The 26,302-nt window shown below is 47.8% G+C and overlaps 1 protein-coding gene across 1 annotated transcript; it reads left to right on the forward strand.

Moving 5' to 3' along the window:
* Window positions 1-25,824, forward strand: LOC101731449 (amiloride-sensitive sodium channel subunit gamma-2-like). The gene is made up of 11 exons (XM_031892118.1): window positions 1-781; window positions 2,175-2,389; window positions 3,795-3,925; window positions 4,242-4,405; window positions 16,903-17,007; window positions 17,200-17,320; window positions 18,585-18,657; window positions 23,369-23,426; window positions 24,471-24,544; window positions 24,647-24,722; window positions 24,848-25,824. Exons 1-11 carry the CDS (start codon window positions 404-406, stop codon window positions 25,055-25,057), a joined length of 1,605 nt encoding a protein of 534 aa, XP_031747978.1. The 5' UTR covers window positions 1-403; the 3' UTR covers window positions 25,058-25,824.
* The last annotated feature ends 478 nt before the right edge of the window (window positions 25,825-26,302 follow it).

The following is a 26,302-nucleotide window of genomic DNA, read 5'->3' on the forward strand; positions in this document are numbered from 1 at the left end:
CACCGTTGCCCAACGACGTGGTTAGAATTCGACTACATGTTCACAAGCCGTTTCTTGCAAGGGTTAATAGTATTGTACATGGGGTGGGGGGTCTCTTTAGACAGAGAAGACCACCGGTGTTGAGGTTATATTTAGCCGGGGCGAGAGAAGAAGACTCAACAGATTTGAGAAGATGGTTTAAATATAGAGTAGTCCTTCATTTTAATTGAGGCTCAGGTAGAGCATCAGACAGAGGCTTTCTGTGAGCGATAATGAGCTCGTTATTGTAGATGTCGCTACGGTAACAGGTTATTGGATGTGGATTAGACTAGTCTGTGACTTTTTTTTCTCCTAGCACCTCCTAGGCTGGCCGAGGGGAATATAAAGAGGACGAGCCGGTTCATTGTTGTGTGGAGTTGCCTGCATGCCTGGTGTGTTCTCCAAGAAGACCATGTACTACCCGGAGATGAAGGTGGTAAAGCCACCGTACGATGCCAACACGCTTAGGAAGCTGGGAAGGACTACCCTTCAGCACACCTCTGCCCATGGCATTCCCAACATCTTCCGCTCCAAGCACTGGTTCCGACGCATGGTCTGGCTGGTCTTCGTCAGCTTTGCCCTCTGCTGTGCCTTATGGCAGTGCACCCAGATGGTCCTCACCTATTACACGTACCCTTCCCACGAGAAGATCATGCTGATCTCCAGCGCCAAGCTCAAGTTCCCGGCAGTCACCATCTGCAACCTGAACAGCGTCAGACTGTCCTCCCTCGGTCGGAGCTTTTCCATGTCTAATTCACTCCAGGTGGGTTCCTTTGTTGTGTTCTTCTGTGGTGGCCCTGCCCAACACTAAGGGATATATAATAGAATTGGTGGGGTTCCACTGAATTTATTTGATTTCTTGATGTCCCCTGAGGGTGGTATGCCTTCAGATCCCACGTAGATGTCCTTTTTGGGTCAGTAGCACATACATAGCAACACAGAAACCAGAAGTTTTAGTGTTCTTTCTATCTCCGAGTCTCAGCATCATTAAAATTGTATAAAGATCTACTTGTACGACGTGCAGTCAACTGAAGGGGAAGATCAGCATGCAGCTCGTTTATCTAACGGGTCATTGGTAGAACATGTATGCACTGCATGACTGTGACCCAGGACTTGGGTTCTACCAACACGTTCCCTAGTGTTGTGTAATTAGGAGCAGAAGGAATCCATAGGAACATACATATGCAAGAGATGCTGAGGGCTCAATGAGTGAGACCGCATGATATTTGAGAAGAGCCGGGCCAGTCTATTTATTGTAGGACTTCTCTGCAATTACTGAGGCACAGGGTAAGAGTATTGGAGTCTGTATGTATGTAGTAAAGTGGGAGGATCCATGCAGTTCGTTGAAGCAGTTAAGTTCTAGAACCTTCTTCAGACCTTTTTGGGTTCAGTCCTCCCTTTGCGGTCTAACACTCAATTGGGCCCCCCCTTTAGCTCTATGTAGTAGTTCAAGGGATATAATAAGAGCGTATATGAACATTTACCATCAAGTTCCACCCTAATTGGTCCAAAGGATGGGTGAGGGAGCCCATCCTGATGGCCAGGTAGGATGGAACTTGAGGATGGGTGGGGGAGCCTGTCCTGAGGGCCAGGTAGGATGGAACTTGAAGATGGGTGTGGGAACCTGTCCTGAGGGCCAGGTAGGATGGAACTTGAGGATGGGTGGGGGAGCCTGTCCTGAGGGCCAGGTAGGATGGAACTTGAGGATGGGTGGGGGAGCCTGTCCTGAGGGCCAGCTAGGATGGAACTTGAGGATGGGTGGGGGAACCCATCCTGAAGGCCAATTATGATGGAACTTGTGAATGGGTGGGGGAGCCCATCCTGAGGGCAAATTAGGATGGAACTTGAGTATAGGTGGGGGAGCTCGTCCTTAGGGCCAGCTAGGATGGAACTTGAGGATGGGCAGGAGAGCCCATCCTGAAGGCCAATTATGATTGAACTTGAGGATGGGTGTGGGAGCCCATCCTGAGGGCCAGTTAGGATGGAACTTCCACTGGTTTGGCCGGCCTTATGGGCACCAGTCCCACAGTAGTAACCCCTAGTACAGAAGCTGCATATTCTACCCTTCCTGATTCTCAAATACTCAACAATTTTGTCAAAAACATTGCGACTCCAGTTGAAGGGTCTTTTTCTCCAATTTACCTTTCCCCCCCCAGGATTCTGGCCTGGAAATGACCCACCGAAGGAACCGCTCTCATCACATGAATGTAACTTCAGACTCCGTAGATGAAAATGTGCTCTACGCCAGTGCTTTCAATAAGTTCGCCTCGGAATTCAACCAGTTACCGGATGAGCAGAAGATTGAGATGGGGCACCAGCTGGAGGACATGTTGATCTTCTGCAACTTCCATGGGCAGGAGTGCAACTCCAGGTTGGACGTTTCATGTATTTTACCAATACCACGTTCAAGGAAAGGGACAGGTTATATTGCTTGTGTTCTTGTGCCTACTCTTGAGTTGCCTCAGACTAGTAGAAGATGGCCACCAGGAAACATATCCATTTCCTTGGATGCCAACCAATCACACAAAGGCAGTTAGGTATCAGAATCTTGGCACCCCCACCATGGGTATCTGTGGCTATAGGGCAATCTTAAAACCATTCTCACTCATTAAGGACCTCCTACTTCCCATATGTGTAGGTGGAGTTGGAAAGCAAATAACCATGTAGTCTACTTAGGGCCCCCAGGGTGGACTTACAGAATCACTGGCAGTAAGCAATATCGATGGGTAGAGGTATCTCCTTAGTCCGACTAGGTTGGCGAGTTGGGTCACCAGACCTACCCCCAGGGCAGGTTCCTCAAAAGAGAAACTGCTGTTGGCCCCTAATTGGTCCACAGTATGGGTGGGGGAGCCCGTCCTGAGGGCCAGTTAGGATGGAACTTGAAGATGGCCAGAGGAGCCCATCCTGAAGGCCAATTATGATGGAACTTGAAGATGGGCAGAGGAGCCTATCCTGAGGGCCAATTATAATGCAACTTGAGGATGGGTGGGGGAGCCCATCCTGAGGGCCAATTATGATTGAACTTCCACTGGTTTGGCCGGCCTTATGGACCCAGCCCCACAGTAGTAACCAACCCCCAGGGCAGGTTCCTCAAGAGAAAATTCTTTTGGCTTCTATATGTGTGTGTTTTTGTACCCCTGTCCTCATAGTTGGGTGGTTTGAGTGGTCACCAGTGGTCAGTTATGGTACTGATAACCTTATAGCACCATATGGCGCCATGTTGAAGAACCTTCACACCAGGAACGGTAGTGATGCCAACAAAGGTGGCAAACCATGGAGGTCCATCTGAAGCACATCCAGCTAGTAGACATAGAACATTATTATACAGTGGGAACTGGTACTAGATTACATTAAACACCTTGAAAATTCTAATCTGAAGTGTGAATGGCACCTACGGGAGCCCCTGTAGCACCCACCTAATCTCGTTATACTGTCATTACTTGTAGGCGTCTCTCGCAAGGATTGATGGGCCTGGGATCTGCTAATTGCTCCTTCTAGAATGTTTCTGCTTCTCTAATTCAGTTAGTAAGAACAACGGCTTCCAAGCCTGACCTTAATTACCCCCCCCCAGGGGCTACTATTGATCTAGTTCTTAGAGATACCCCCACCCCACACACGCCTATATTCATTGACCCCCATTTTGGTCCCTGTGCAGAAAACAAGCACCATTGGGGGTGGGTTGAGGACAAGTAGAACTCTATTGGGATCTACATCTTTCATTGCTGCCCCCTGCTGGCAGGAATAATAATGACATCTCTTTATTTTTGCTCTTCCAGCTTTTTCTCCGGGTTCATTAACTACAAATTTGGCAACTGCTACACGTTCAACTCCCAGAAGTCCGTAGACATTCGGGGGAACCAGATAAGGGTGGACCCGCTCAACATCACCAAGGCTGGTTTTATGTACGGTAAGTGCCACGACTACCCCGGGGACATGGATAGGCCCACAAGTGATTATATAATGTCAGTAATAACGACTGAATTATTGGAAGCGGATGATTGGCCCGCTGAATAAAGTGCCGCACAATTGGGCAATCAGGCAATTTCATATAATGACAGTAAATTGCGGTTCTATGGGCTCATAGACCTGATTGTCTGGGTACAACTGCCCCCAATCTACCTGCCCCTTGGGTGTAATCACTATCTATCCAGCTTGATTGGGATGGTTAGCAATACTGCTGGGGGTGAAATTACATGGGGGCAATGATACCCTCTCCCCAACAGGGCTGCATCTGGAGCTGTTTATCCAGCAGATCGAATACGTGCGAGATATGACCCACGCCGCCGGCATCCGGCTCCTTGTCCACGACCAGGCGCAAATGCCCTTCCCTGAGGATGAAGGGGTCAATGTCCCTCCGGGAGCTGAAACTGAGATTGGCATGATGAAGGTACAGCTTATTGTGTGCCCAGAGCATTCCCTCTCTGTATATTTGTATTTATACATATGGGTAGGGGATGCCATAGTGTTTCCCTTAGACAGTACAGTATGGGGGTACAGCTTATTGTGTGCCCAGAACATTCCTTCTCTGTATATTTGTATTTATACATATGGGTAGGGGGTGCCATAGTGTTTCCCTTAGACAGTACAGTATGGGGTACAGCTTATTGTGTGCCCAGAACATTCCCTCTCTGTATATTTGTATTTATACATATGGTAGGGGGTGCCATAGTATTTCCCTTAGACAGTACAGTATGGGGTACAGCTTATTGTGTGCCCAGAACATTCCTTCTCTGTATATTTGTATTTATATATATGGGTAGGGGGTGCCATAGTGTTTCCCTTAGACAGTACAGTATGGGGGTACAGCTTATTGTGTGCCCAGAACATTCCTTCTCTGTATATTTGTATTTATACATATGGGTAGGGGGTGCCATAGTGTTTCCCTTAGACAGTACAGTATGGGGGTACAGCTTATTGTGTGCCCAGAACATTCCCTCTCTGTATATTTGTATTTATACCTATGGGTAGGGGGTGCCATAGTGTTTCCCTTAGACAGTACAGTATGGGGGTACAGCTTATTGTGTGCCCAGAACATTCCCTCTCTGTATATTTGTATTTATACATATGGGTAGGAGGTGCCATAGTGTTTCCCTTAGACAGTACAGTATGGGGGTACAGCTTATTGTGTGCCCAGAACATTCCCTCTCTGTATATTTGTATTTATACATATGGGTAGGGGGTGCCATAGTGTTTCCCTTAGACAGTACAGTATGGGGGTACAGCTTATTGTGTGCCCAGAACATTCCTTCTCTGTATATTTGTATTTATACATATGGGTAGGGTATATTGCGGTGAATATTACATGAGGAGGCGGTGCCGGTGCCGGTTACAGTACATAGCGTGCCAGGGTGCCGGCGCTTATGAATATATATATCAGTTCCTGTGCAGACTATGAATGAGGGCAGTGTGGTTGGGCGGCCGGGGTGGCAGTTAGGGATAAATACACACTCAATAGAAAGCTTCATATCCAAGGAAAATTTAAATATTTTTGCAATTTTTCATGTATAGGGAGCAAAGCGCTCGGGGGTCGGGCCGGTTCTTTAACCCACAGAGCGTTTCAGTTAATAACTGCCCCAGCGCCAGGTTTCAAATCAAGGGAACCAATGAGCTTCACTGTAGCCTGAATGAACTGCTTTATGTCGCCATAGCAACGCCAATTAAACCTGCATCCGACCCACAGTGATTGTTTAGGCTGCTAACAAGATGTATCGATTGGATCTTTATATAGTCATGTGTCCGGGGCGGCCAATAAGAACGAGGCACTAGTGAGGATAAGCTGTGTACATTGAGTAAGGGATACGGCCAATGGGCACAGGGTATTCATTCCCAGTAATGGGTCCTTATGGCAAATGTGTAATCAGTCCCCGCAGGGTCCTTCCATATTGAGTTTCCTTTTATTGGAGCAATAGAGAGAGAGTTACTGGGACACTCGGGCCCTGGTACTGATTCTAGTGGGCTCAGAGCTAGGCAGAACATCTAGGGCAAGATGGAGACAGTAGGGCAAGATGGAGACAGTAGGGCAAGATGGGAACAGTAGGGCAAGATGGGAACAGTAGGGCAAGATGGGGACAGTAGGGCAAGATGGGGACAGTAGGGCAAGATGGAGACAGTAGGACAAGATGGAGACAGCAGGGCAAGATGGAGACAGCAGGGCAAGATGGGAACAGTAGGGCAAGATGGGAACAGTAGGGCAAGATGGGGACAGTAGGGCAAGATGGGGACAGTAGGGCAAGATGGAGACAGTAGGACAAGATGGAGACAGCAGGGCAAGATGGAGACAGCAGGGCAAGATGGGAACAGTAGGGCAAGATGGGAACAGTAGGGCAAGATGGAGACAGTAGGGCAAGATGGAGACAGTAGGGCAAGATGGGGACAGTAGGGCAAGATGGAGACAGTAGGACAAGATGGGAACAGTAGGGCAAGATGGAGACAGTAGGGCAAGATGGGGACAGTAGGGCAAGATGGGGACAGTAGGGCAAGATGGGAACAGTAGGGCAAGATGGGAACAGTAGGGCAAGATGGGAACAGTAGGGCAAGATGGAGACAGTAGGGCAAGATGGGAACAGTAGGGCAAGATGGGAACAGTAGGGCAAGATGGAGACAGCAGGGCAAGATGGAGACAGTAGGACAAGATGGAGACAGCAGGGCAAGATGGAGACAGCAGGGCAAGATGGAAACAGTAGGGCAAGATGGGAACAGTAGGGCAAGATGGAGACAGTAGGGCAAGATGGAGACAGTAGGGCAAGATGGAGACAGTAGGACAAGATGGAGACAGTAGGGCAAGATGGAGACAGTAGGGCAAGATGGAGACAGTAGGACAAGATGGAGACAGCAGGGCAAGATGGAGATAGCAGGGCAAGATGGGAACAGTAGGGCAAGATGGGAACAGTAGGGCAAGATGGAGACAGTAGGGCAAGATGGAGACAGTAGGACAAGATGGGGACAGTAGGGCAATATGGGGACAGTAGGGCAAGATGGAGACAGTAGGACAAGATGGAGACAGTAGTACAAGATGGGGACAGTAGTACAAGATGGAGACAGTAGGGCAACATGGAGACAGTAGGGCAACATGGGGACAGTAGGGCAAGGTGGGAACAGTAGGGCAAGATGGGAACAGTAGGGCAAGATGGGAACAGTAGGGCAAGATGGGGACAGTAGGGCAAGATGGAGACAGCAGGGCAAGATGGAGACAGCAGGGCAAGATGGGAACAGTAGGGCAAGATGGAGACAGTAGGACAAGATGGGAACAGTAGGGCAAGATGGAGACAGTAGGGCAAGATGGGAACAGTAGGGCAAGATGGAGACAGTAGGGCAAGATGGAGACAGTAGGACAAGATGGGGACAGTAGGGCAATATGGGGACAGTAGGGCAAGATGGAGACAGTAGGACAAGATGGAGACAGTAGGACAAGATGGGAACAGTAGGGCAAGATGGAGACAGTAGGGCAAGATGGGAACAGTAGGGCAAGATGGAGACAGCAGGGCAAGATGGAGACAGTAGGGCAAGATGGAGACAGTAGGGCAAGATGGAGACAGTAGGACAAGATGGGGACAGTAGGGCAATATGGGGACAGTAGGGCAAGATGGGGACAGTAGGGCAAGATGGAGACAGCAGGGCAAGATGGGAACAGTAGGGCAAGATGGAGACAGTAGGACAAGATGGGAACAGTAGGGCAAGATGGAGACAGTAGGGCAAGATGGGAACAGTAGGGCAAGATGGAGACAGCAGGGCAAGATGGAGACAGTAGGACAAGATGGAGACAGCAGGGCAAGATGGAGACAGCAGGGCAAGATGGAAACAGTAGGGCAAGATGGGAACAGTAGGGCAAAGATGGAGACAGTAGGGCAAGATGGAGACAGTAGGGCAAGATGGAGACAGTAGGACAAGATGGAGACAGTAGGGCAAGATGGAGACAGTAGGGCAAGATGGAGACAGTAGGACAAGATGGAGACAGCAGGGCAAGATGGAGATAGCAGGGCAAGATGGGAACAGTAGGGCAAGATGGGAACAGTAGGGCAAGATGGAGACAGTAGGGCAAGATGGAGACAGTAGGACAAGATGGGGACAGTAGGGCAATATGGGGACAGTAGGGCAAGATGGAGACAGTAGGACAAGATGGAGACAGTAGTACAAGATGGGGACAGTAGTACAAGATGGAGACAGTAGGGCAACATGGAGACAGTAGGGCAACATGGGGACAGTAGGGCAAGGTGGGAACAGTAGGGCAAGATGGGAACAGTAGGGCAAGATGGGAACAGTAGGGCAAGATGGAGACAGTAGGGCAAGATGGGAACAGTAGGGCAAGATGGGAACAGTAGGGCAAGATGGAGACAGTAGGGCAAGATGGGGACAGTAGGACAAGATGGGGACAGTAGTACAAGATGGAGACAGTAGGGCAACATGGGGACAGTAGGGCAAGATGGAGACAGTAGGGCAAGATGGAGACAGTAGGACAAGATGGGGACAGTAGGGCAATATGGGGACAGTAGGGCAAGATGGAGACAGTAGGACAAGATGGAGACAGTAGTACAAGATGGGGACAGTAGGGCAATATGGGGACAGTAGGGCAATATGGGGACAGTAGGGCAAGATGGAGACAGTAGGGCAAGATGGAGACAGTAGGGCAAGATGGAGACAGTAGTACAAGATGGAGACAGTAGGGCAATATGGGGACAGTAGGGCAAGATGGAGACAGTAGGACAAGATGGAGACAGTAGTACAAGATGGGGACAGTAGGACAAGATGGGGACAGTAGTACAAGATGGAGACAGTAGGGCAACATGGGGACAGTAGGGCAAGGTGGGAACAGTAGGGCAAGATGGGAACAGTAGGGCAAGATGGGAACAGTAGGGCAAGATGGAGACAGTAGGGCAAGATGGGAACAGTAGGGCAAGATGGGAACAGTAGGGCAAGATGGAGACAGTAGGGCAAGATGGGGACAGTAGGACAAGATGGAGACAGCAGGGCAAGATGGAGACAGCAGGGCAAGATGGGAACAGTAGGGCAAGATGGGAACAGTAGGGCAAGATGGAGACAGTAGGGCAAGATGGAGACAGTAGGACAAGATGGGAACAGTAGGGCAAGATGGAGACAGTAGGGCAAGATGGGAACAGTAGGGCAAGATGGGAACAGTAGGGCAAGATGGAGACAGTAGGGCAAGATGGAGACAGTAGGACAAGATGGAGACAGCAGGGCAAGATGGAGACAGCAGGGCAAGATGGGAACAGTAGGGCAAGATGGGAACAGTAGGGCAAGATGGAGACAGTAGGGCAAGATGGAGACAGTAGGACAAGATGGGGACAGTAGGGCAATATGGGGACAGTAGGGCAAGATGGAGACAGTAGGGCAAGATGGAGACAGTAGGGCAAGATGGAGACAGTAGGGCAAGATGGAGACAGTAGGGCAAGATGGAGACAGTAGGGCAAGATGGAGACAGTAGGGCAAGATGGAGACAGTAGTACAAGATGGAGACAGTAGGGCAATATGGGGACAGTAGGGCAAGATGGAGACAGTAGGACAAGATGGAGACAGTAGTACAAGATGGGGACAGTAGGACAAGATGGGGACAGTAGTACAAGATGGAGACAGTAGGGCAACATGGGGACAGTAGGGCAAGATGGAGACAGTAGGGCAAGATGGAGACAGTAGGACAAGATGGGGACAGTAGGGCAATATGGGGACAGTAGGGCAAGATGGAGACAGTAGGACAAGATGGAGACAGTAGTACAAGATGGGGACAGTAGGGCAATATGGGGACAGTAGGGCAAGATGGAGACAGTAGGACAAGATGGAGACAGTAGGACAAGATGGGGACAGTAGTACAAGATGGAGACAGTAGGGCAACATGGGGACAGTAGGGCAAGATGGAGACAGTAGGGCAAGATGGAGACAGTAGGACAAGATGGAGACAGTAGTACAAGATGGAGACAGTAGGACAAGATGGAGACAGTAGGGCAAGATGGAGACAGTAGGGCAAGATGGAGACAGTAGGACAAGATGGAGACAGTAGGGCAAGATGGAGACAGTAGGGCAAGATGGGGACAGTAGGGCAAGATGGAGACAGTAGGGCAAGATGGGGACAGTAGGGCAAGATGGAGACAGTAGGGCAAGATGGGGACAGTAGGGCAAGATGGAGACAGTAGGGCAAGATGGGGACAGTAGGGCAAGATGGGGACAGTAGGGCAAGATGGGAACAGTAGGGCAAGATGGAGACAGTAGGGCAAGCTGGAGACAGTAGGGCAAGATGGAGACAGTAGGGCAAGATGGAGACAGTAGGGCAAGATGGAGACAGTAGGGCAAGATGGAGACAGTAGGGCAAGATGGAGACAGTAGGGTAAGATGGAGACAGTAGGGCAAGATGGAGACAGTAGGGCAAGATGGAGACAGTAGGGCAAGATGGAGACAGTAGGGCAAGATGGAGACAGTAGGGCAAGATGGGGACAGTAGGACAAGATGGAGACAGTAGGACAAGATGGAGACAGTAGGGCAATATGGGGACAGTAGGGCAAGATGGAGACAGTAGGGCAAGATGGGAACAGTAGGGCAAGATGGAGACAGTAGGGCAAGATGGAGACAGTAGGACAAGATGGGGACAGTAGGGCAATATGGGGACAGTAGGGCAAGATGGAGACAGTAGGGCAAGATGGAGACAGTAGGGCAAGATGGAGACAGTAGTACAAGATGGAGACAGTAGGGCAATATGGGGACAGTAGGGCAAGATGGAGACAGTAGGACAAGATGGAGACAGTAGTACAAGATGGGGACAGTAGGACAAGATGGGGACAGTAGTACAAGATGGAGACAGTAGGGCAACATGGGGACAGTAGGGCAAGATGGAGACAGTAGGGCAAGATGGAGACAGTAGGACAAGATGGGGACAGTAGGGCAATATGGGGACAGTAGGGCAAGATGGAGACAGTAGGACAAGATGGAGACAGTAGTACAAGATGGGGACAGTAGGGCAATATGGGGACAGTAGGGCAAGATGGAGACAGTAGGACAAGATGGAGACAGTAGGACAAGATGGGGACAGTAGTACAAGATGGAGACAGTAGGGCAACATGGGGACAGTAGGGCAAGATGGAGACAGTAGGGCAAGATGGAGACAGTAGGACAAGATGGAGACAGTAGTACAAGATGGAGACAGTAGGACAAGATGGAGACAGTAGGGCAAGATGGAGACAGTAGGGCAAGATGGAGACAGTAGGACAAGATGGAGACAGTAGGGCAAGATGGAGACAGTAGGGCAAGATGGGGACAGTAGGGCAAGATGGAGACAGTAGGGCAAGATGGGGACAGTAGGGCAAGATGGAGACAGTAGGGCAAGATGGGGACAGTAGGGCAAGATGGGGACAGTAGGGCAAGATGGGGACAGTAGGGCAAGATGGGAACAGTAGGGCAAGATGGAGACAGTAGGGCAAGATGGAGACAGTAGGACAAGATGGAGACAGTAGGGCAAGATGGAGACAGTAGGGCAAGATGGAGACAGTAGGACAAGATGGAGACAGTAGGGCAAGATGGAGACAGTAGGGCAAGATGGAGACAGTAGGGTAAGATGGAGACAGTAGGGCAAGATGGAGACAGTAGGACAAGATGGAGACAGTAGGACAAGATGGAGACAGTAGGGCAAGATGGAGACAGTAGGGCAAGATGGAGACAGTAGGGCAAGATGGGGACAGTAGGACAAGATGGAGACAGTAGGACAAGATGGAGACAGTAGGGCAAGATGGAGACAGTAGGGCAAGATGGAGACAGTAGGGCAAGATGGGGACAGTAGGGCAAGATGGGGACAGTAGGAAAAGATGGGGACAGTAGGGCAAGATGGGGACAGTAGGGCAAGATGGGGACAGTAGGGCAAGATGGGGACAGTAGGACAAGATGGAGACAGTAGGACAAGATGGAGACAGTAGGGCAATATGGGGACAGTAGGGCAAGATGGAGACAGTAGGACAAGATGGAGACAGTAGGACAAGATGGGGACAGTAGTACAAGATGGAGACAGTAGGGCAACATGGGGACAGTAGGGCAAGATGGAGACAGTAGGGCAAGATGGAGACAGTAGTACAAGATGGGGACAGTAGGACAAGATGGGGACAGTAGTACAAGATGGAGACAGTAGGGCAACATGGGGACAGTAGGGGCAAGATGGAGACAGTAGGGCAAGATGGAGACAGTAGGACAAGATGGGGACAGTAGGGCAATATGGGGACAGTAGGGCAAGATGGAGACAGTAGGACAAGATGGAGACAGTAGTACAAGATGGGGACAGTAGGGCAATATGGGGACAGTAGGGCAAGATGGAGACAGTAGGACAAGATGGAGACAGTAGGACAAGATGGGGACAGTAGTACAAGATGGAGACAGTAGGGCAACATGGGGACAGTAGGGCAAGATGGAGACAGTAGGGCAAGATGGAGACAGTAGGACAAGATGGAGACAGTAGGACAAGATGGAGACAGTAGGACAAGATGGAGACAGTAGGGCAAGATGGAGACAGTAGGGCAAGATGGAGACAGTAGGACAAGATGGAGACAGTAGGGCAAGATGGAGACAGTAGGGCAAGATGGGGACAGTAGGGCAAGATGGAGACAGTAGGGCAAGATGGGGACAGTAGGGCAAGATGGAGACAGTAGGGCAAGATGGGGACAGTAGGGCAAGATGGGGACAGTAGGGCAAGATGGGAACAGTAGGGCAAGATGGAGACAGTAGGGCAAGATGGAGACAGTAGGACAAGATGGAGACAGTAGGGCAAGATGGAGACAGTAGGGCAAGATGGAGACAGTAGGGCAAGATGGAGACAGTAGGGCAAGATGGAGACAGTAGTACAAGATGGAGACAGTAGGACAAGATGGGGACAGTAGTACAAGATGGAGACAGTAGGGCAACATGGGGACAGTAGGGCAAGATGGAGACAGTAGGGCAAGATGGAGACAGTAGGACAAGATGGAGACAGTAGTACAAGATGGAGACAGTAGGACAAGATGGAGACAGTAGGGCAAGATGGAGACAGTAGGGCAAGATGGAGACAGTAGGACAAGATGGAGACAGTAGGGCAAGATGGAGACAGTAGGGCAAGATGGGGACAGTAGGGCAAGATGGAGACAGTAGGGCAAGATGGGGACAGTAGGGCAAGATGGAGACAGTAGGGCAAGATGGGGACAGTAGGGCAAGATGGAGACAGTAGGGCAAGATGGGGACAGTAGGGCAAGATGGGGACAGTAGGGCAAGATGGGAACAGTAGGGCAAGATGGAGACAGTAGGGCAAGATGGAGACAGTAGGGGCAAGATGGAGACAGTAGGGCAAGATGGAGACAGTAGGGCAAGATGGAGACAGTAGGGCAAGATGGAGACAGTAGGGCAAGATGGAGACAGTAGGGCAAGATGGAGACAGTAGGGCAAGATGGAGACAGTAGGGCAAGATGGAGACAGTAGGGCAAGATGGAGACAGTAGGACAAGATGGAGACAGTAGGGCAAGATGGAGACAGTAGGGCAAGATGGAGACAGTAGGGCAAGATGGGGACAGTAGGACAAGATGGAGACAGTAGGACAAGATGGAGACAGTAGGGCAATATGGGGACAGTAGGGCAAGATGGAGACAGTAGGGCAAGATGGGAACAGTAGGGCAAGATGGAGACAGTAGGGCAAGATGGAGACAGTAGGACAAGATGGGGACAGTAGGGCAATATGGGGACAGTAGGGCAAGATGGAGACAGTAGGGGCAAGATGGAGACAGTAGGGCAAGATGGAGACAGTAGTACAAGATGGAGACAGTAGGGCAATATGGGACAGTAGGGCAAGATGGAGACAGTAGGACAAGATGGAGACAGTAGTACAAGATGGGGACAGTAGGACAAGATGGGGACAGTAGTACAAGATGGAGACAGTAGGGCAACATGGGGACAGTAGGGCAAGATGGAGACAGTAGGGCAAGATGGAGACAGTAGGACAAGATGGGGACAGTAGGGCAATATGGGGACAGTAGGGCAAGATGGAGACAGTAGGACAAGATGGAGACAGTAGTACAAGATGGGGACAGTAGGGCAATATGGGGACAGTAGGGCAAGATGGAGACAGTAGGACAAGATGGAGACAGTAGGACAAGATGGGGACAGTAGTACAAGATGGAGACAGTAGGGCAACATGGGGACAGTAGGGCAAGATGGAGACAGTAGGGCAAGATGGAGACAGTAGGACAAGATGGAGACAGTAGGACAAGATGGAGACAGTAGGACAAGATGGAGACAGTAGGGCAAGATGGAGACAGTAGGGCAAGATGGAGACAGTAGGACAAGATGGAGACAGTAGGGCAAGATGGAGACAGTAGGGCAAGATGGGGACAGTAGGGCAAGATGGAGACAGTAGGGCAAGATGGGGACAGTAGGGCAAGATGGAGACAGTAGGGCAAGATGGGGACAGTAGGGCAAGATGGGGACAGTAGGGCAAGATGGGGACAGTAGGGCAAGATGGAGACAGTAGGGCAAGATGGAGACAGTAGGACAAGATGGAGACAGTAGGGCAAGATGGAGACAGTAGGGCAAGATGGAGACAGTAGGGCAAGATGGAGACAGTAGGGCAAGATGGAGACAGTAGGGCAAGATGGAGACAGTAGGGCAAGATGGAGACAGTAGGGCAAGATGGAGACAGTAGGACAAGATGGAGACAGTAGGGCAAGATGGAGACAGTAGGGCAAGATGGAGACAGTAGGGCAAGATGGAGACAGTAGGGCAAGATGGGGACAGTAGGACAAGATGGAGACAGTAGGACAAGATGGAGACAGTAGGGCAAGATGGAGACAGTAGGGCAAGATGGAGACAGTAGGGCAAGATGGGGACAGTAGGGCAAGATGGGGACAGTAGGGCAAGATGGGGACAGTAGGGCAAGATGGAGACAGTAGGGCAAGATGGAGACAGTAGGGCAAGATGGGGACAGTAGGGCAAGATGGGGACAGTAGGGAAAGATGGGGACAGTAAGTGTTAGGATGGGAAGTGAGAACAGTATATAAATGATTAGGAGAAGGGGTAAATATTTGCCAGGGAATACAGTAATTAATATCAGAACCCAAAATGACTATAAATCCTGCCCCTTTGCTGTTCATACCCGGCGCATTACTGTGCTGCTACCAGCAGGGGGCACTGGGCTCCGGCACATACAGTTGCACCAACTCGCCACTTGTTTTTCTGTAAATTGAAAATATAAAACTAACTGACATGGGGGGGCAGGGTTTCACTGGTATTTCCCCTATGGGTACAATCCCACCTACACTAGATTGTAAGCTCTTTAGGGCACTTACCTATTAACATATCAAAGCACAAGTCTAATTCATTGTAATTGCCCTGTTGGTGGGTTGTTAGTAAATTCTATCCTTTCTATTTGTGTCTCTCTCTATCTCTCTATCTATCATCTATCCATTAATCTACCTTGTCTATCTATCTATCTTATCTATCTATCTATCTATCTATCATCTATCTTATCTATCTATCATCTATCTATCTTATCTATCTATCATCTATCTATCTATCATCTATCTATCTATCTATCTATCTATCTATGTATCTATCTATCTATCTATCTATCTATCTATCTTATCTATCTATCATCTATCTATCTATCTATCATCTATCTATCATCTATCTATCTATCTATCTATCTATCTTATCTATCTATCATCTATCTATCTATCATCTATCTATCTATCATCTATCTATCTATCTATCTATCTATCTATGTATGTATGTATGTATCTATCTATCTATCTATGTATCTATCTATCTATGTATCTATCTATATATCTATCTATCCATTAATCTACCTTGTCTATCTATCAATCAATCAATCAATCTATCTATGTATCTATCATCTATCTATCTATCTATCTATGTATGTATCTATCTATCTATCTATCTATCTATCTATCTATCTATGTATCTATCTATATATCTATCTATCATCTCTCTCTATCTATCTATCTATCTATCTATCTATGTATCTATCTATCATCTATCTATGTATCTATCTATCTATCTATTTATCTATCTATCTATCATCTATCTATCTATCTATCTATCTATCAATCATCTATCTATCTATCTATCTATCATCTATCATCTATCTATCTATCTATCTATCTATCTTATCTATCTATCATCTATCTATCTATCTATCATCTATCTATCTATCTATCATCTATCTATCTCTCTATCTATCTATGTATCTATCTATCTATCTATCTATCTATGTATCTATCTATGTATCTATCTATCTATCTATCTATCTATCTATCTATCTATCTATCTATCTATCTATCTATCTATCTTATCTATCTATCATCTATCTATCTATCTATCTATCTATCTATGTATCTATCTATCTATCTATCTATCTATCTATGTATCTATCTATGTATCTATCTATCTATCTATCTATCTTATCTATCTATCATCTATCTATCTATCATCTATCTATCTATCTATCATCTATCTATGTATCTATCTATGTATCTATCTATCTATCTATCTATCATCTCTCTCTCTATCTATCTATCTATCTATCTGTGTATCTATGTATCTCTCTCTCTATCTATGTATCTATGTATCTATCTATCTATCTATCTATCATCTATCTATGTATCTATCTATCTATTTATCTATCTATGTATCTATCTATCTATGTATCTATCTATCTCTCTCTCTATCTATGTATCTATCTATCTATGTATCATGTATCTATGTATCTATGTATCTATGTATCTATCCATCTATCCATCTATCCATCTATCTGTCTGTCTATCTATCTATCTATCTATCTATCTATCTATCTATTTATCTATCTATGTATCTATCTATGTATCTATCTATCTATGTATCTATCTATGTATCTATCGGAAGGTTCATATAAACAGGCTGCGGGCGCCGTACGGGAGTCACTGCACCCAAGGGGAAGGAATCAAGAATTTCTACAAGGATATTTACGGAGCCGGATACACCAGGGAGGTGAGTTGCGACTCAGTATATACAGTATATATATATATACAGCTCTTGGCTATTAGAAATGGCTAATAAAGGGGAACCCCAATGGGCAGTACCAATACGATGCAGCACAAGCCAGTATCCCTGCTGTTGATTGGCTCGTGCTACATAGTTTCAGGAGTCAGACCCAGCAGTGTGTTCCTCCTGTATTTGCAGGCCTGTAAGCGCACGTGTGCCCAGCAGAGCATCATGGATAACTGCGGCTGCACCCACTGGGAGTTTGCCTTTCCCAAGGAGGGGAATTACCCCAAGTGCAACGTGAGCAATGCGGCCATACGTGAGTCTCCCTCCATACGGGGCATCGGGAAACCGTGGGCACCAGTGCAGTCACTGTGTATCGGAACTGCCCCCCCCTTACACCTGGGGTCACCTCCGCACCCCCACACACTGACCCCACACCCTGCAGGGCTAGTTAGTCATTTATATGGCTACACATACGTCAGTACAGGCTGCACGGCTGCACATACGTCGGTACAGGCTGCACGGCTGCACATACGTCGGTACAGGCTGCACGGCTGCACATACGTCAGTACAGGCTGCACGGCTGCACATACGTCGGTACAGGCTGCACGGCTGCACATACGTCGGTACAGGCTGCACGGCTGCACATACGTCGGTACAGGCTGCACATACGTCGGTACAGGCTGCACGGCTGCACATACGTCGGTACAGACTGCACGGCTGCACATACGTCGGTACAGGCTGCACATACGTCGGTACAGGCTGCACGGCTGCACATACGTCGGTACAGACTGCACGGCTGCACATACGTCGGTACAGGTTGCACGGCTGCACATACGTCGGTACAGGCTGCACGGCTGCACATACGTCGGTACAGGCTGCACGGCTGCACATACGTCGGTACAGGCTGCACGGCTGCACATACGTCGGTACAGGCTGCACGGCTGCACATACGTCGGTACAGGCTGCACGGCTGCACATACGTCGGTACAGGCTGCACGGCTGCACATACGTCGGTACAGGCTGCACGGCTGCACATACGTCGGTACAGGCTGCACGGCTGCACATACGTCGGTACAGGCTGCACGGCTGCACATACGTCGGTACAGGTTGCACGGCTGCACATACGTCGGTATAGGTTGCACGGCTGCACATACATCGGTACAGGCTGCACATACGTCGGTACAGGCTGCACGGCTGCACATACGTCGGTATAGGTTGCACGGCTGCACATACGTCGGTACAGGCTGCACGGCTGCACATACATCGGTACAGACTGCACGGCTGCACATACGTCGGTACAGGCTGCACGGCTGCACATACATCGGTACAGGCTGCACGGCTGCACATACATCAGTACAGGCTGCACGGCTGCACATACATCAGTACAGGCTGCACGGCTGCACATACGTCGGTACAGGCTGCACGGCTGCACATACGTCGGTACAGGCTGCAGCATGCAAGTAAATGAGTAGCTAACTAGCCCTTCAGGCTGTGGATCTAATACATGGGGGGCTATTAGAGGGGGGAGGTACCAGCCCTACTTATACCCCTTTATTCCCTGCTCTGTCCAACTGTAGGCGACTGCGTGAAACTATACGAGTTTAAATTCGCACACGATGAGTTAAACTGCCATTGCCCCCTGCAGTGCAGGTAAGTACCCCCCCCCCCCCACTCTCTGTCTCTCCCTCTTCCCCCCCCCTCTCTCTCTCTCTCTATTTCTCTTGCTCTCTCTCACTTACTCTCCCTCTCTCTTGTACTCTCCTTCTCTCTCTCTCTCTCTCTCTCTCTATTTCTCTCCCTCTCTTTCACTTACTCTCCCGCTCTCTTGTACTCTCCTTCTCTCTCTCTCTCTATTTCTCTACCTCTCTCTCCCTTACTCTCCCTCTCTCTCGCTTACTCTCCCTCTCTCTTGTACTCTCCTTCTCTCTCTCTCTCTATTTCTCTCCCTCTCTCTCACTTACTCTCCCTCTCTCTTGTACTCTCCTTCTCTCTCTCTCTCTCTCTATTTCTCTCCCTCTCTCTCGCTTACTCTCCCTCTCTCTTGTACTCTCCTTCTCTCTCTCTATTTCTCTACCTCTCTCTCCCTTACTCTCCCTCTCTCTCGCTTACTCTCCCTCTCTCTTGTACTCTCCTTCTCTCTCTCTCTCTATTTCTCTCCCTCTCTCTCACTTACTCTCCCTCTCTCTTGTACTCTCCTTCTCTCTCTCTCTCTCTATTTCTCTCCCTCTCTCTCACTTACTCTCCCTCTCTCTTGTACTCTCCTTCTCTCTCTCTCTCTCTCTATTTCTCTACCTCTCTCTCCCTTACTCTCCCTCTCTCTCGCTTACTCTCCCTCTCTCTTGTACTCTCCTTCTCTCTCTCTCTCTATTTCTCTCCCTCTCTCTCACTTACTCTCCCTCTCTCTCGCTTACTCTCCCTCTCTCTTGTACTCTCCTTCTCTCTCTCTCTCTATTTCTCTCCCTCTCTCTCACTTACTCTCCCTCTCTCTTGTACTCTCCTTCTCTCTCTCTCTCTCTATTTCTCTCCCTCTCTCTCACTTACTCTCCCTCTCTCTTGTACTCTCCTTCTCTCTCTCTCTCTCTCTATTTCTCTACCTCTCTCTCCCTTACTCTCCCTCTCTCTCGCTTACTCTCCCTCTCTCTTGTACTCTCCTTCTCTCTCTCTCTCTATTTCTCTCCCTCTCTCTCACTTACTCTCCCTCTCTCTCGCTTACTCTCCCTCTCTCTTGTACTCTCCTTCTCTCTCTCTCTCTATTTCTCTCCCTCTCTCTCACTTACTCTCCCTCTCTCTTGTACTCTCCTTCTCTCTCTCTCTCTCTATTTCTCTCCCTCTCTCTCACTTACTCTCCCTCTCTCTTGTACTCTCCTTCTCTCTCTCTCTCTCTCTATTTCTCTACCTCTCTCTCCCTTACTCTCCCTCTCTCTCGCTTACTCTCCCTCTCTCTTGTACTCTCCTTCTCTCTCTCTCTCTATTTCTCTCCCTCTCTCTCACTTACTCTCCCTCTCTCTTGTACTCTCCTTCTCTCTCTCTCTCTCTATTTCTCTCCCTCTCTCTCGCCTACTCTCCCTCTCACTTGTACTCTCCTTCTCTCTCTCTCTCTATTTCTCTCCCTCTCTCTCACTTACTCTCCCTCTCTCTTGTACTCTCCTTCTCTCTCTCTCTCTATTTCTCTCCCTCTCTCTCACTTACTCTCCCTCTCTCTTGTACTCTCCTTCTCTCTCTCTCTCTCTCTCTCTCTCTATTCCTCTCCCTTACTCTCCCTCTCTCTTGTACTCTCCTTCTCTCTCTCTCTCTCTCTCTCTCTATTTCTCTCCCTTACTCTCCCTCTCTCTTGTACTCTCCTTCTCTCTCTCTCTCTCTCTCTCTCTATTTCTCTCCCTCTCTCTCGCTTACTCTCCCTCTCTCTTGTACTCTCCTTCTCTCTCTCTCAAATCAAACCAAATGAGCTTTATTGGCCAGACCAAATACATTTAACATTGTCCAAGCAGGTAGAGGGTGTAATGGGTGGGGTTAGGGGGTCAGTATATGGGAATTGGGGGGGGTTAAGGAGTGAGATTATGGGGTCTCTCTCTCTCTTGGGACCCCTGGGTTCTACATCATTAGGTGCTGGGTGTCCTTTGATCATTACATGGGTATTGGCCAGTAACGATTAGAGAGAGTGACATGTGAAGTCAAACAGGGCTCGGTCTCCTAAGCAAAGTTCAGACAAAGCAGGACACTGAGCCGGACTGTTTCCTATATAAACGGGACCGGCAGGGTCACTGCTGTTTGTGTAAATGTTGGTACCCGACTCAATAAAGGGGTTGTTCAAAGTTTTAAACTTTTAGTCTGATGCAGAGAGTGATATTGCAGTTGGTCTTCATTTATTATTATAAATGGGCTTTAAATGATTTAGCTTTTTCTTCAGCAGCTCTCCAGTTTGGCATTTCAGCAGTTATCTGGTTACTAGGATCTAACTTACCATAGCAACCAGGGAGTGGTCTGGAATATGAATAGGGGAGGGGCTGAATAGAAAGATAAGGAATAAAAAGTAACAATAACTATAAAACTGGAGCCTCACAGAGCAATAGGGTTTGGCTGCCGGGGTCAGTTATCCTGTTGCTAGGGCTCCAATTACCTTAGCAACCAAGGAGGGGTTTGAATGAGAGACAGGTATATGAATAGGGGAGGGGCTGAATAGAAAGATAAGGAATAAAAAGTAACTAACAATAAAACTGGAGCCTCACAGAGCAATAGGGTTTGGCTGCTGGGGTCAGTTATCCTGTTGCTAGGGTCCAAATTACCTTAGTAACCAGGATGTGCTTTGAATAAGAGACTGAAATATGAATAGAAAGATAAGGAATAAAAAGTAACAATAACAATAAAACTGGAGCCTCACAGAGCAATAGGGTTTGGCTGCCGGGGTCAGTTATCCTGTTGCTAGGGCTCAAATTACCTTAGCAACCAGGGAGTGGTCTGGAATATGAATAGGGAAGGGGCTGAATAGAAAGATAAGGAATAAAAAGTAACAATAACAATAAAACTGGAGCCTCACAGAGCAGTAGGGTTTGGCTGCCGGGGTCAGTGACCCCCATTTGAAAGCTGCAAAGATGTAGGCAAATAATTCAATAACTATAATGAAGACCAATTGAAAAGTTGCTTAGAATGTATTATTCTATAACATACTAAAAGTTAATTTAAAGTTGGAGCGCCCCTTTATATGCCTAGCAGCCCCTGCCCCACAGAGCTTACAGTCTAAGTAGGATGTATCAGTATATAGCAATGTATTCTCCCTGTAACTCAGGGGCACGAGACAAGGAAGTGTTTATTTCCCCTGAGCCAGGAAACCAGTCTGCGGCCTCGGGATCACATGACGTGCCTGGCCCCTGACCAACATCATTATCCCCCCCCCCCCCCCGGGGCAGGCGAAAATATATATTTTCCAGCCTTTCAGTCACATGTAGGCACAGAGAACATCAGCGTTGTTACCTGCCCTGAACCACGGCCAATGTTAATGTTTTAGAGAAAAATTTCCATTGGTCGTCATTTTTTATGATTTGCCTTCTTTGTCTGATTCTTTAAAGGGGATGGTTGTAGGGAGTGTGTAATGGTCACCATTGGGTTAACTTTTACTATGATGTAGAGAGGGATATTCTGAGACAATTTGCAATTGGTCTTCATTTTTTATTATTTGTAGTTTTGTAATGATTTCCACATTTTGTTCAGCAGCGCTTAATTTGGAATTTCAAAAGTTATCTGGTTGCTAGGGTGCAAATTACCTTAGCAACCAGGCATCTGTTTGACTGAGAGGATGATATATTTATAGGGGAGGCCCCCTATTTTGTTCAGCAGCGCTTAATTTGGAATTTCAGCAGTTATCTGGTTGCTAGGGTGCAAATTACCTTAGCAACCAGGCATCTGTTTGACTGAGAGGCTGATATATTTATAGGGGAGGCCCCCTATTTTGTTCAGCAGCGCTTAATTTGGAATTTCAAAAGTTATCTGGTTGCTAGGGTGCAAATTACCTTAGCAACCAGGCATCTGTTTGACTGAGAGGCTGATATATTTATAGGGGAGGCCCCCTATTTTGTTCAGCAGCGCTTAATTTGGAATTTCAGCAGTTATCTGGTTGCTAGGGTGCAAATTACCTTAGCAACCAGGCATCTGTTTGACTGAGAGGCTGATATATTTATAGGGGAGGCCCTAAACAGAAAGAGAAGTAATAAAAAGTAACAATAACAATAAAATGAGAGCGTTAGAGAGCGACTGCTATTTGGTTGCCGGGGTCAGCGACCCCCATTTGAAAGCTGGAAGAAGAAGGCAAATAATTTAAAAACTATCAAAAACAAATAATGAAGACCAATTGAAACGTTGCTGGCCATTCTATGACATACTAAAAGTTAACTGAAAGGTGAACCGCCCCTTTAAAGATTCCTAATGGGGGGTCAGGGACCCCAGAAACCCCCAAAACCCAACCTACTGCTTTTTGAGGCTAAAATGTTGTTGTTATTGTAATATTTTATAACTTAACTGTCAATTCAGGCTTCTCCTATTCATACTCCAGTCTCTCATTGACACCACTACTTAAGTTGCTAGGAAAACTGGGCCCCTAGTAACCGAAATATAAAATAATATAAAGATTTCAAATGGGGGGGTCACTGACCCCAGAAACCCGCAAAAACCTACCTACTGCTCTTTGAAGCTAAAATGTTATTATTATTGTTTTCTCCTATTCATATTCCAGTCTCTCATTGACACCACTGCTTGGTTGCTAGGAAAACTGGGCCCCTAGTAACCAAAATCTAATATAATATAAAGGTGAACAGCCCCTTTAACCCCTCGTCCACCGGTGTCATTAACCAATGGTTGTTCTTTCCTCCAGCGAAGACCTGTATGAATTAACTGTGTCTGGATCCCAATGGCCGTCCACTGCGTTTATTGTAAGTAAACAAGATGGCGCCTTGTTCAGCCCACTATACCCTCGGGCCCCTACGTGCTATACTAGAGTCCTGCATTTTTTTTAGCCCTGCCTACTTCTGATGATGTCACTTCCAGTTTGCAGCAACAGCACTTCCTGTTTAATAGTTGTCAGTGGGGGTTGCACATCAGGTTGCGGGTCGGGTAGTGGGTCCAAACAGCTATTGATGTTGGTGTGGGGCTCGCAGGTCGGGTTCCGGGTCTTATCTCTATTTCTGTTTAATAGTGGTCAATGGGTTGCGGATAAGGCAGTTGTGGGTCGGGTAGTGGGTCCAAGTGGGTAGAATTGTGGGTCTGGGTCACAGGGTGTGGACCGTGGGTCCGGTTCAGGTTTGGTTCTGGGCAGGACTCTATATTGTGAACCAATGATGAGTTAAGCGTTGGGACAGTAGTGTAATGGATTGTCTTGGGTAGTGGGTCCAAGTGGGTAGAAATGTGGGTCTGGGTCACGGTGTGTGGGCCGTGGGTCTGGGTCGGGTTTCGGATATTGGTTCTGAGCAGGACTCTATATTGTGAGTCAATGATGAGTTAAGCGTTGGGACAGTAGTGTAATGAATTGTCTTGGGTAGTGGGTCCAAGTGGGTAGAAATGTGGGTCTGGGTCACGGGGTGTGGGCCGTGGGTCTGGTTTTGGTATTGGTTCTGAGCAGGACTCTACTCTACGAGCAGGACTCTACATTGTGAGCCAATGATGAGTTAAGCGTTGGGACAGTAGTGTAATGGGTTGTCTTGGGTAGTGGGTCCAAGTGGGTAGAATTGTGGGTCTGGGTCACAGTGTGTGGGTTGTGGGTCCGGGTCAGGTTTCGGATATTGGTTCTGAGCAGGACTCTACTCTAGAAGCAGGACTCTATATTGTGAGTCAATTAAGTTAAGCGTTGGGACAGTAGTGTAATGGATTGTCTTGGGTTTGTTTACATTTGCTCAAATTTAAGTTTATTGTCAATGGAATCCATACTGCGTCCAACAGGCCTGGAAATAAACAGCTATTATATCACCTTTTGCTTTCAGGAGAATTTCTCGCGGGAGCTGAAGGAGATGGGGGGCCAGATGAGGGACATTGCCGATAGTCCCTCTATGATCAGGTGAGGAGCATACCAACTGCCCTGGCTGGAATCAAACCCAGGACCCCCGCTGTGGGCCAATGTGACCTATGGCTAAAGGTATTTGTGCTCCTTCTCCTTCAGGGACAACTTTGTCAAAGTCGTGGTCTACTTCAAGCAGCTCAACTTCGAACTGATAGAGGAAGAACCTTCCATGACGGTAAGTTGGATTCATGGAATGTTCCAGTTGCATCTCCTGATTGGGCCAAATGCCATTTCTCTTCACCCCTATTGGACGGTTCAAGGACCAGTCACATTGCTTCTTACTTTTTTCTCTCACTCCAGGAAATCAACCTGATCTCCAACATGGGGGGCCTCGTTGGGCTGTGGGTGGGCTTCTCAGTCTGCACGCTGGCGGAGTTCTTCGAACTGTTCTTAGACGTCCTGTTTTACTTCGTCCAACGCTGCTTAAAAATGGCGGCCAGAGAGGGCTACGCAAATCCGTACGCCCAGAGGCCGAGCCCCATCTACCAACGCAAAACCACAAACATCTAGAGTAGACCACTGAGCTAGCGTTTCTTCGCTATGAAGGAGACACGGCTGAGAGGAGTAGAAATGGAGGCGGGCCAATGGCACGTGTAGGCGGTACCTTGCCTGGCGCTCTAGAACCCTTGTGGCACCCAGGCCACGTGCCCCCCTTGCCTTGTTCAAACAAAACTGTTAGTGACTTTATAGCAACATCGTGTTGGTCTTTAGGAAGAAATAGGCCAAAATATTCTCAAAAAATTCTCAAAAAATTCTCAGAAATTCTCAAAATATTCTCAGAAATTCTCAAAATATCCTCGAGGCTTAGAACTCTGTAGGTTGTAAAGATTAATGTTGTTTCCAGCAGCCTGTGGGTTAAATGGACCGCTCTGGGTTGGGGTAGGATATGTAAGCAATGTTGCTAGGAAACGGGTCAGAATTCCATATTTTGACTCAAGAAGGGGCGTGGCTACTCAGGATCAGGGATGAGCGAATCTGTCCTGTTGCGCCAAAAATTTGGCGAAACTGCTGAAAATTTCGTCAACTGGTGAAAATTTAGCAAATTGCGGCTACCGTGACTTGTTTGACCCGTCCGCGATTTATTTGACGGAACCGTTTTGACGCAACCAGGACTTTTTTTCTACACAACTTACGTAACACGACCGTTACTTTTTTTTAATGCAACTTATTTACGTGACCGTGACTTTTTGTTGATGCGACTTATTTACACACCGTGACTTTTTGTTGACGCAACTTATTTACACACCGTGACTTTTTGTTGACGCAACTTATTTACACACCGTGACTTTTTGTTGACGCAACTTATTTACGCGATCGTGACTTTTTGTTGACGCAACTTATTTACGTGACCGTGACTTTTTGTTGACGCGACCGTGACTTTTTTTGATGCGACTTATTTACGTGACTTTTTTTGACGCAACTTATTTACGTGACTTTTTTTGACGTGACTTATTTACATGACAGTGACTTTTTCTGACGCAACTTATTTACGTGACTTTTTTTGACGCAACTTATTTACGTGACCGTGACTTTTTTTGTCGCGACTTATTTATGTGACCGTGACTTTTTTTGTCGCGACTTATTTACGTGACCGTGACTTTTTTTGACGCAACTTATTTACGTGACCGTGACTTTTTGTTGATGCGACTTATTTACACACCATGACTTTTTGTTGATGCAACTTATTTACGCGATCGTGACTTTTTGTTGACGCAACTTATTTACGTGACCGTGACTTTTTTTGACGCAACTTAT

The sequence above is a fragment of the Xenopus tropicalis genome, chromosome 8 (genome assembly GCF_000004195.4).
Source record: "Xenopus tropicalis strain Nigerian chromosome 8, UCB_Xtro_10.0, whole genome shotgun sequence".
NCBI classification, from domain to species: domain Eukaryota; kingdom Metazoa; phylum Chordata; class Amphibia; order Anura; family Pipidae; genus Xenopus; species Xenopus tropicalis.

Excerpts from the sequence above, each read along its gene's own strand:
- LOC101731449 (XM_031892118.1), top strand. The coding sequence starts at position 404 with ATGCCTGGTGTGTTCTCCAAGAAGACCATGTACTACCCGGAGATGAAG. Across the intron at positions 3,926-4,241 it reads CAAGGCTGGTTTTATGTACG|GGCTGCATCTGGAGCTGTTT; the intron begins GTAAGTGCCACG and ends TCTCCCCAACAG. Across the intron at positions 23,427-24,470 it reads GGCCGTCCACTGCGTTTATT|GAGAATTTCTCGCGGGAGCT; the intron begins GTAAGTAAACAA and ends TTTTGCTTTCAG.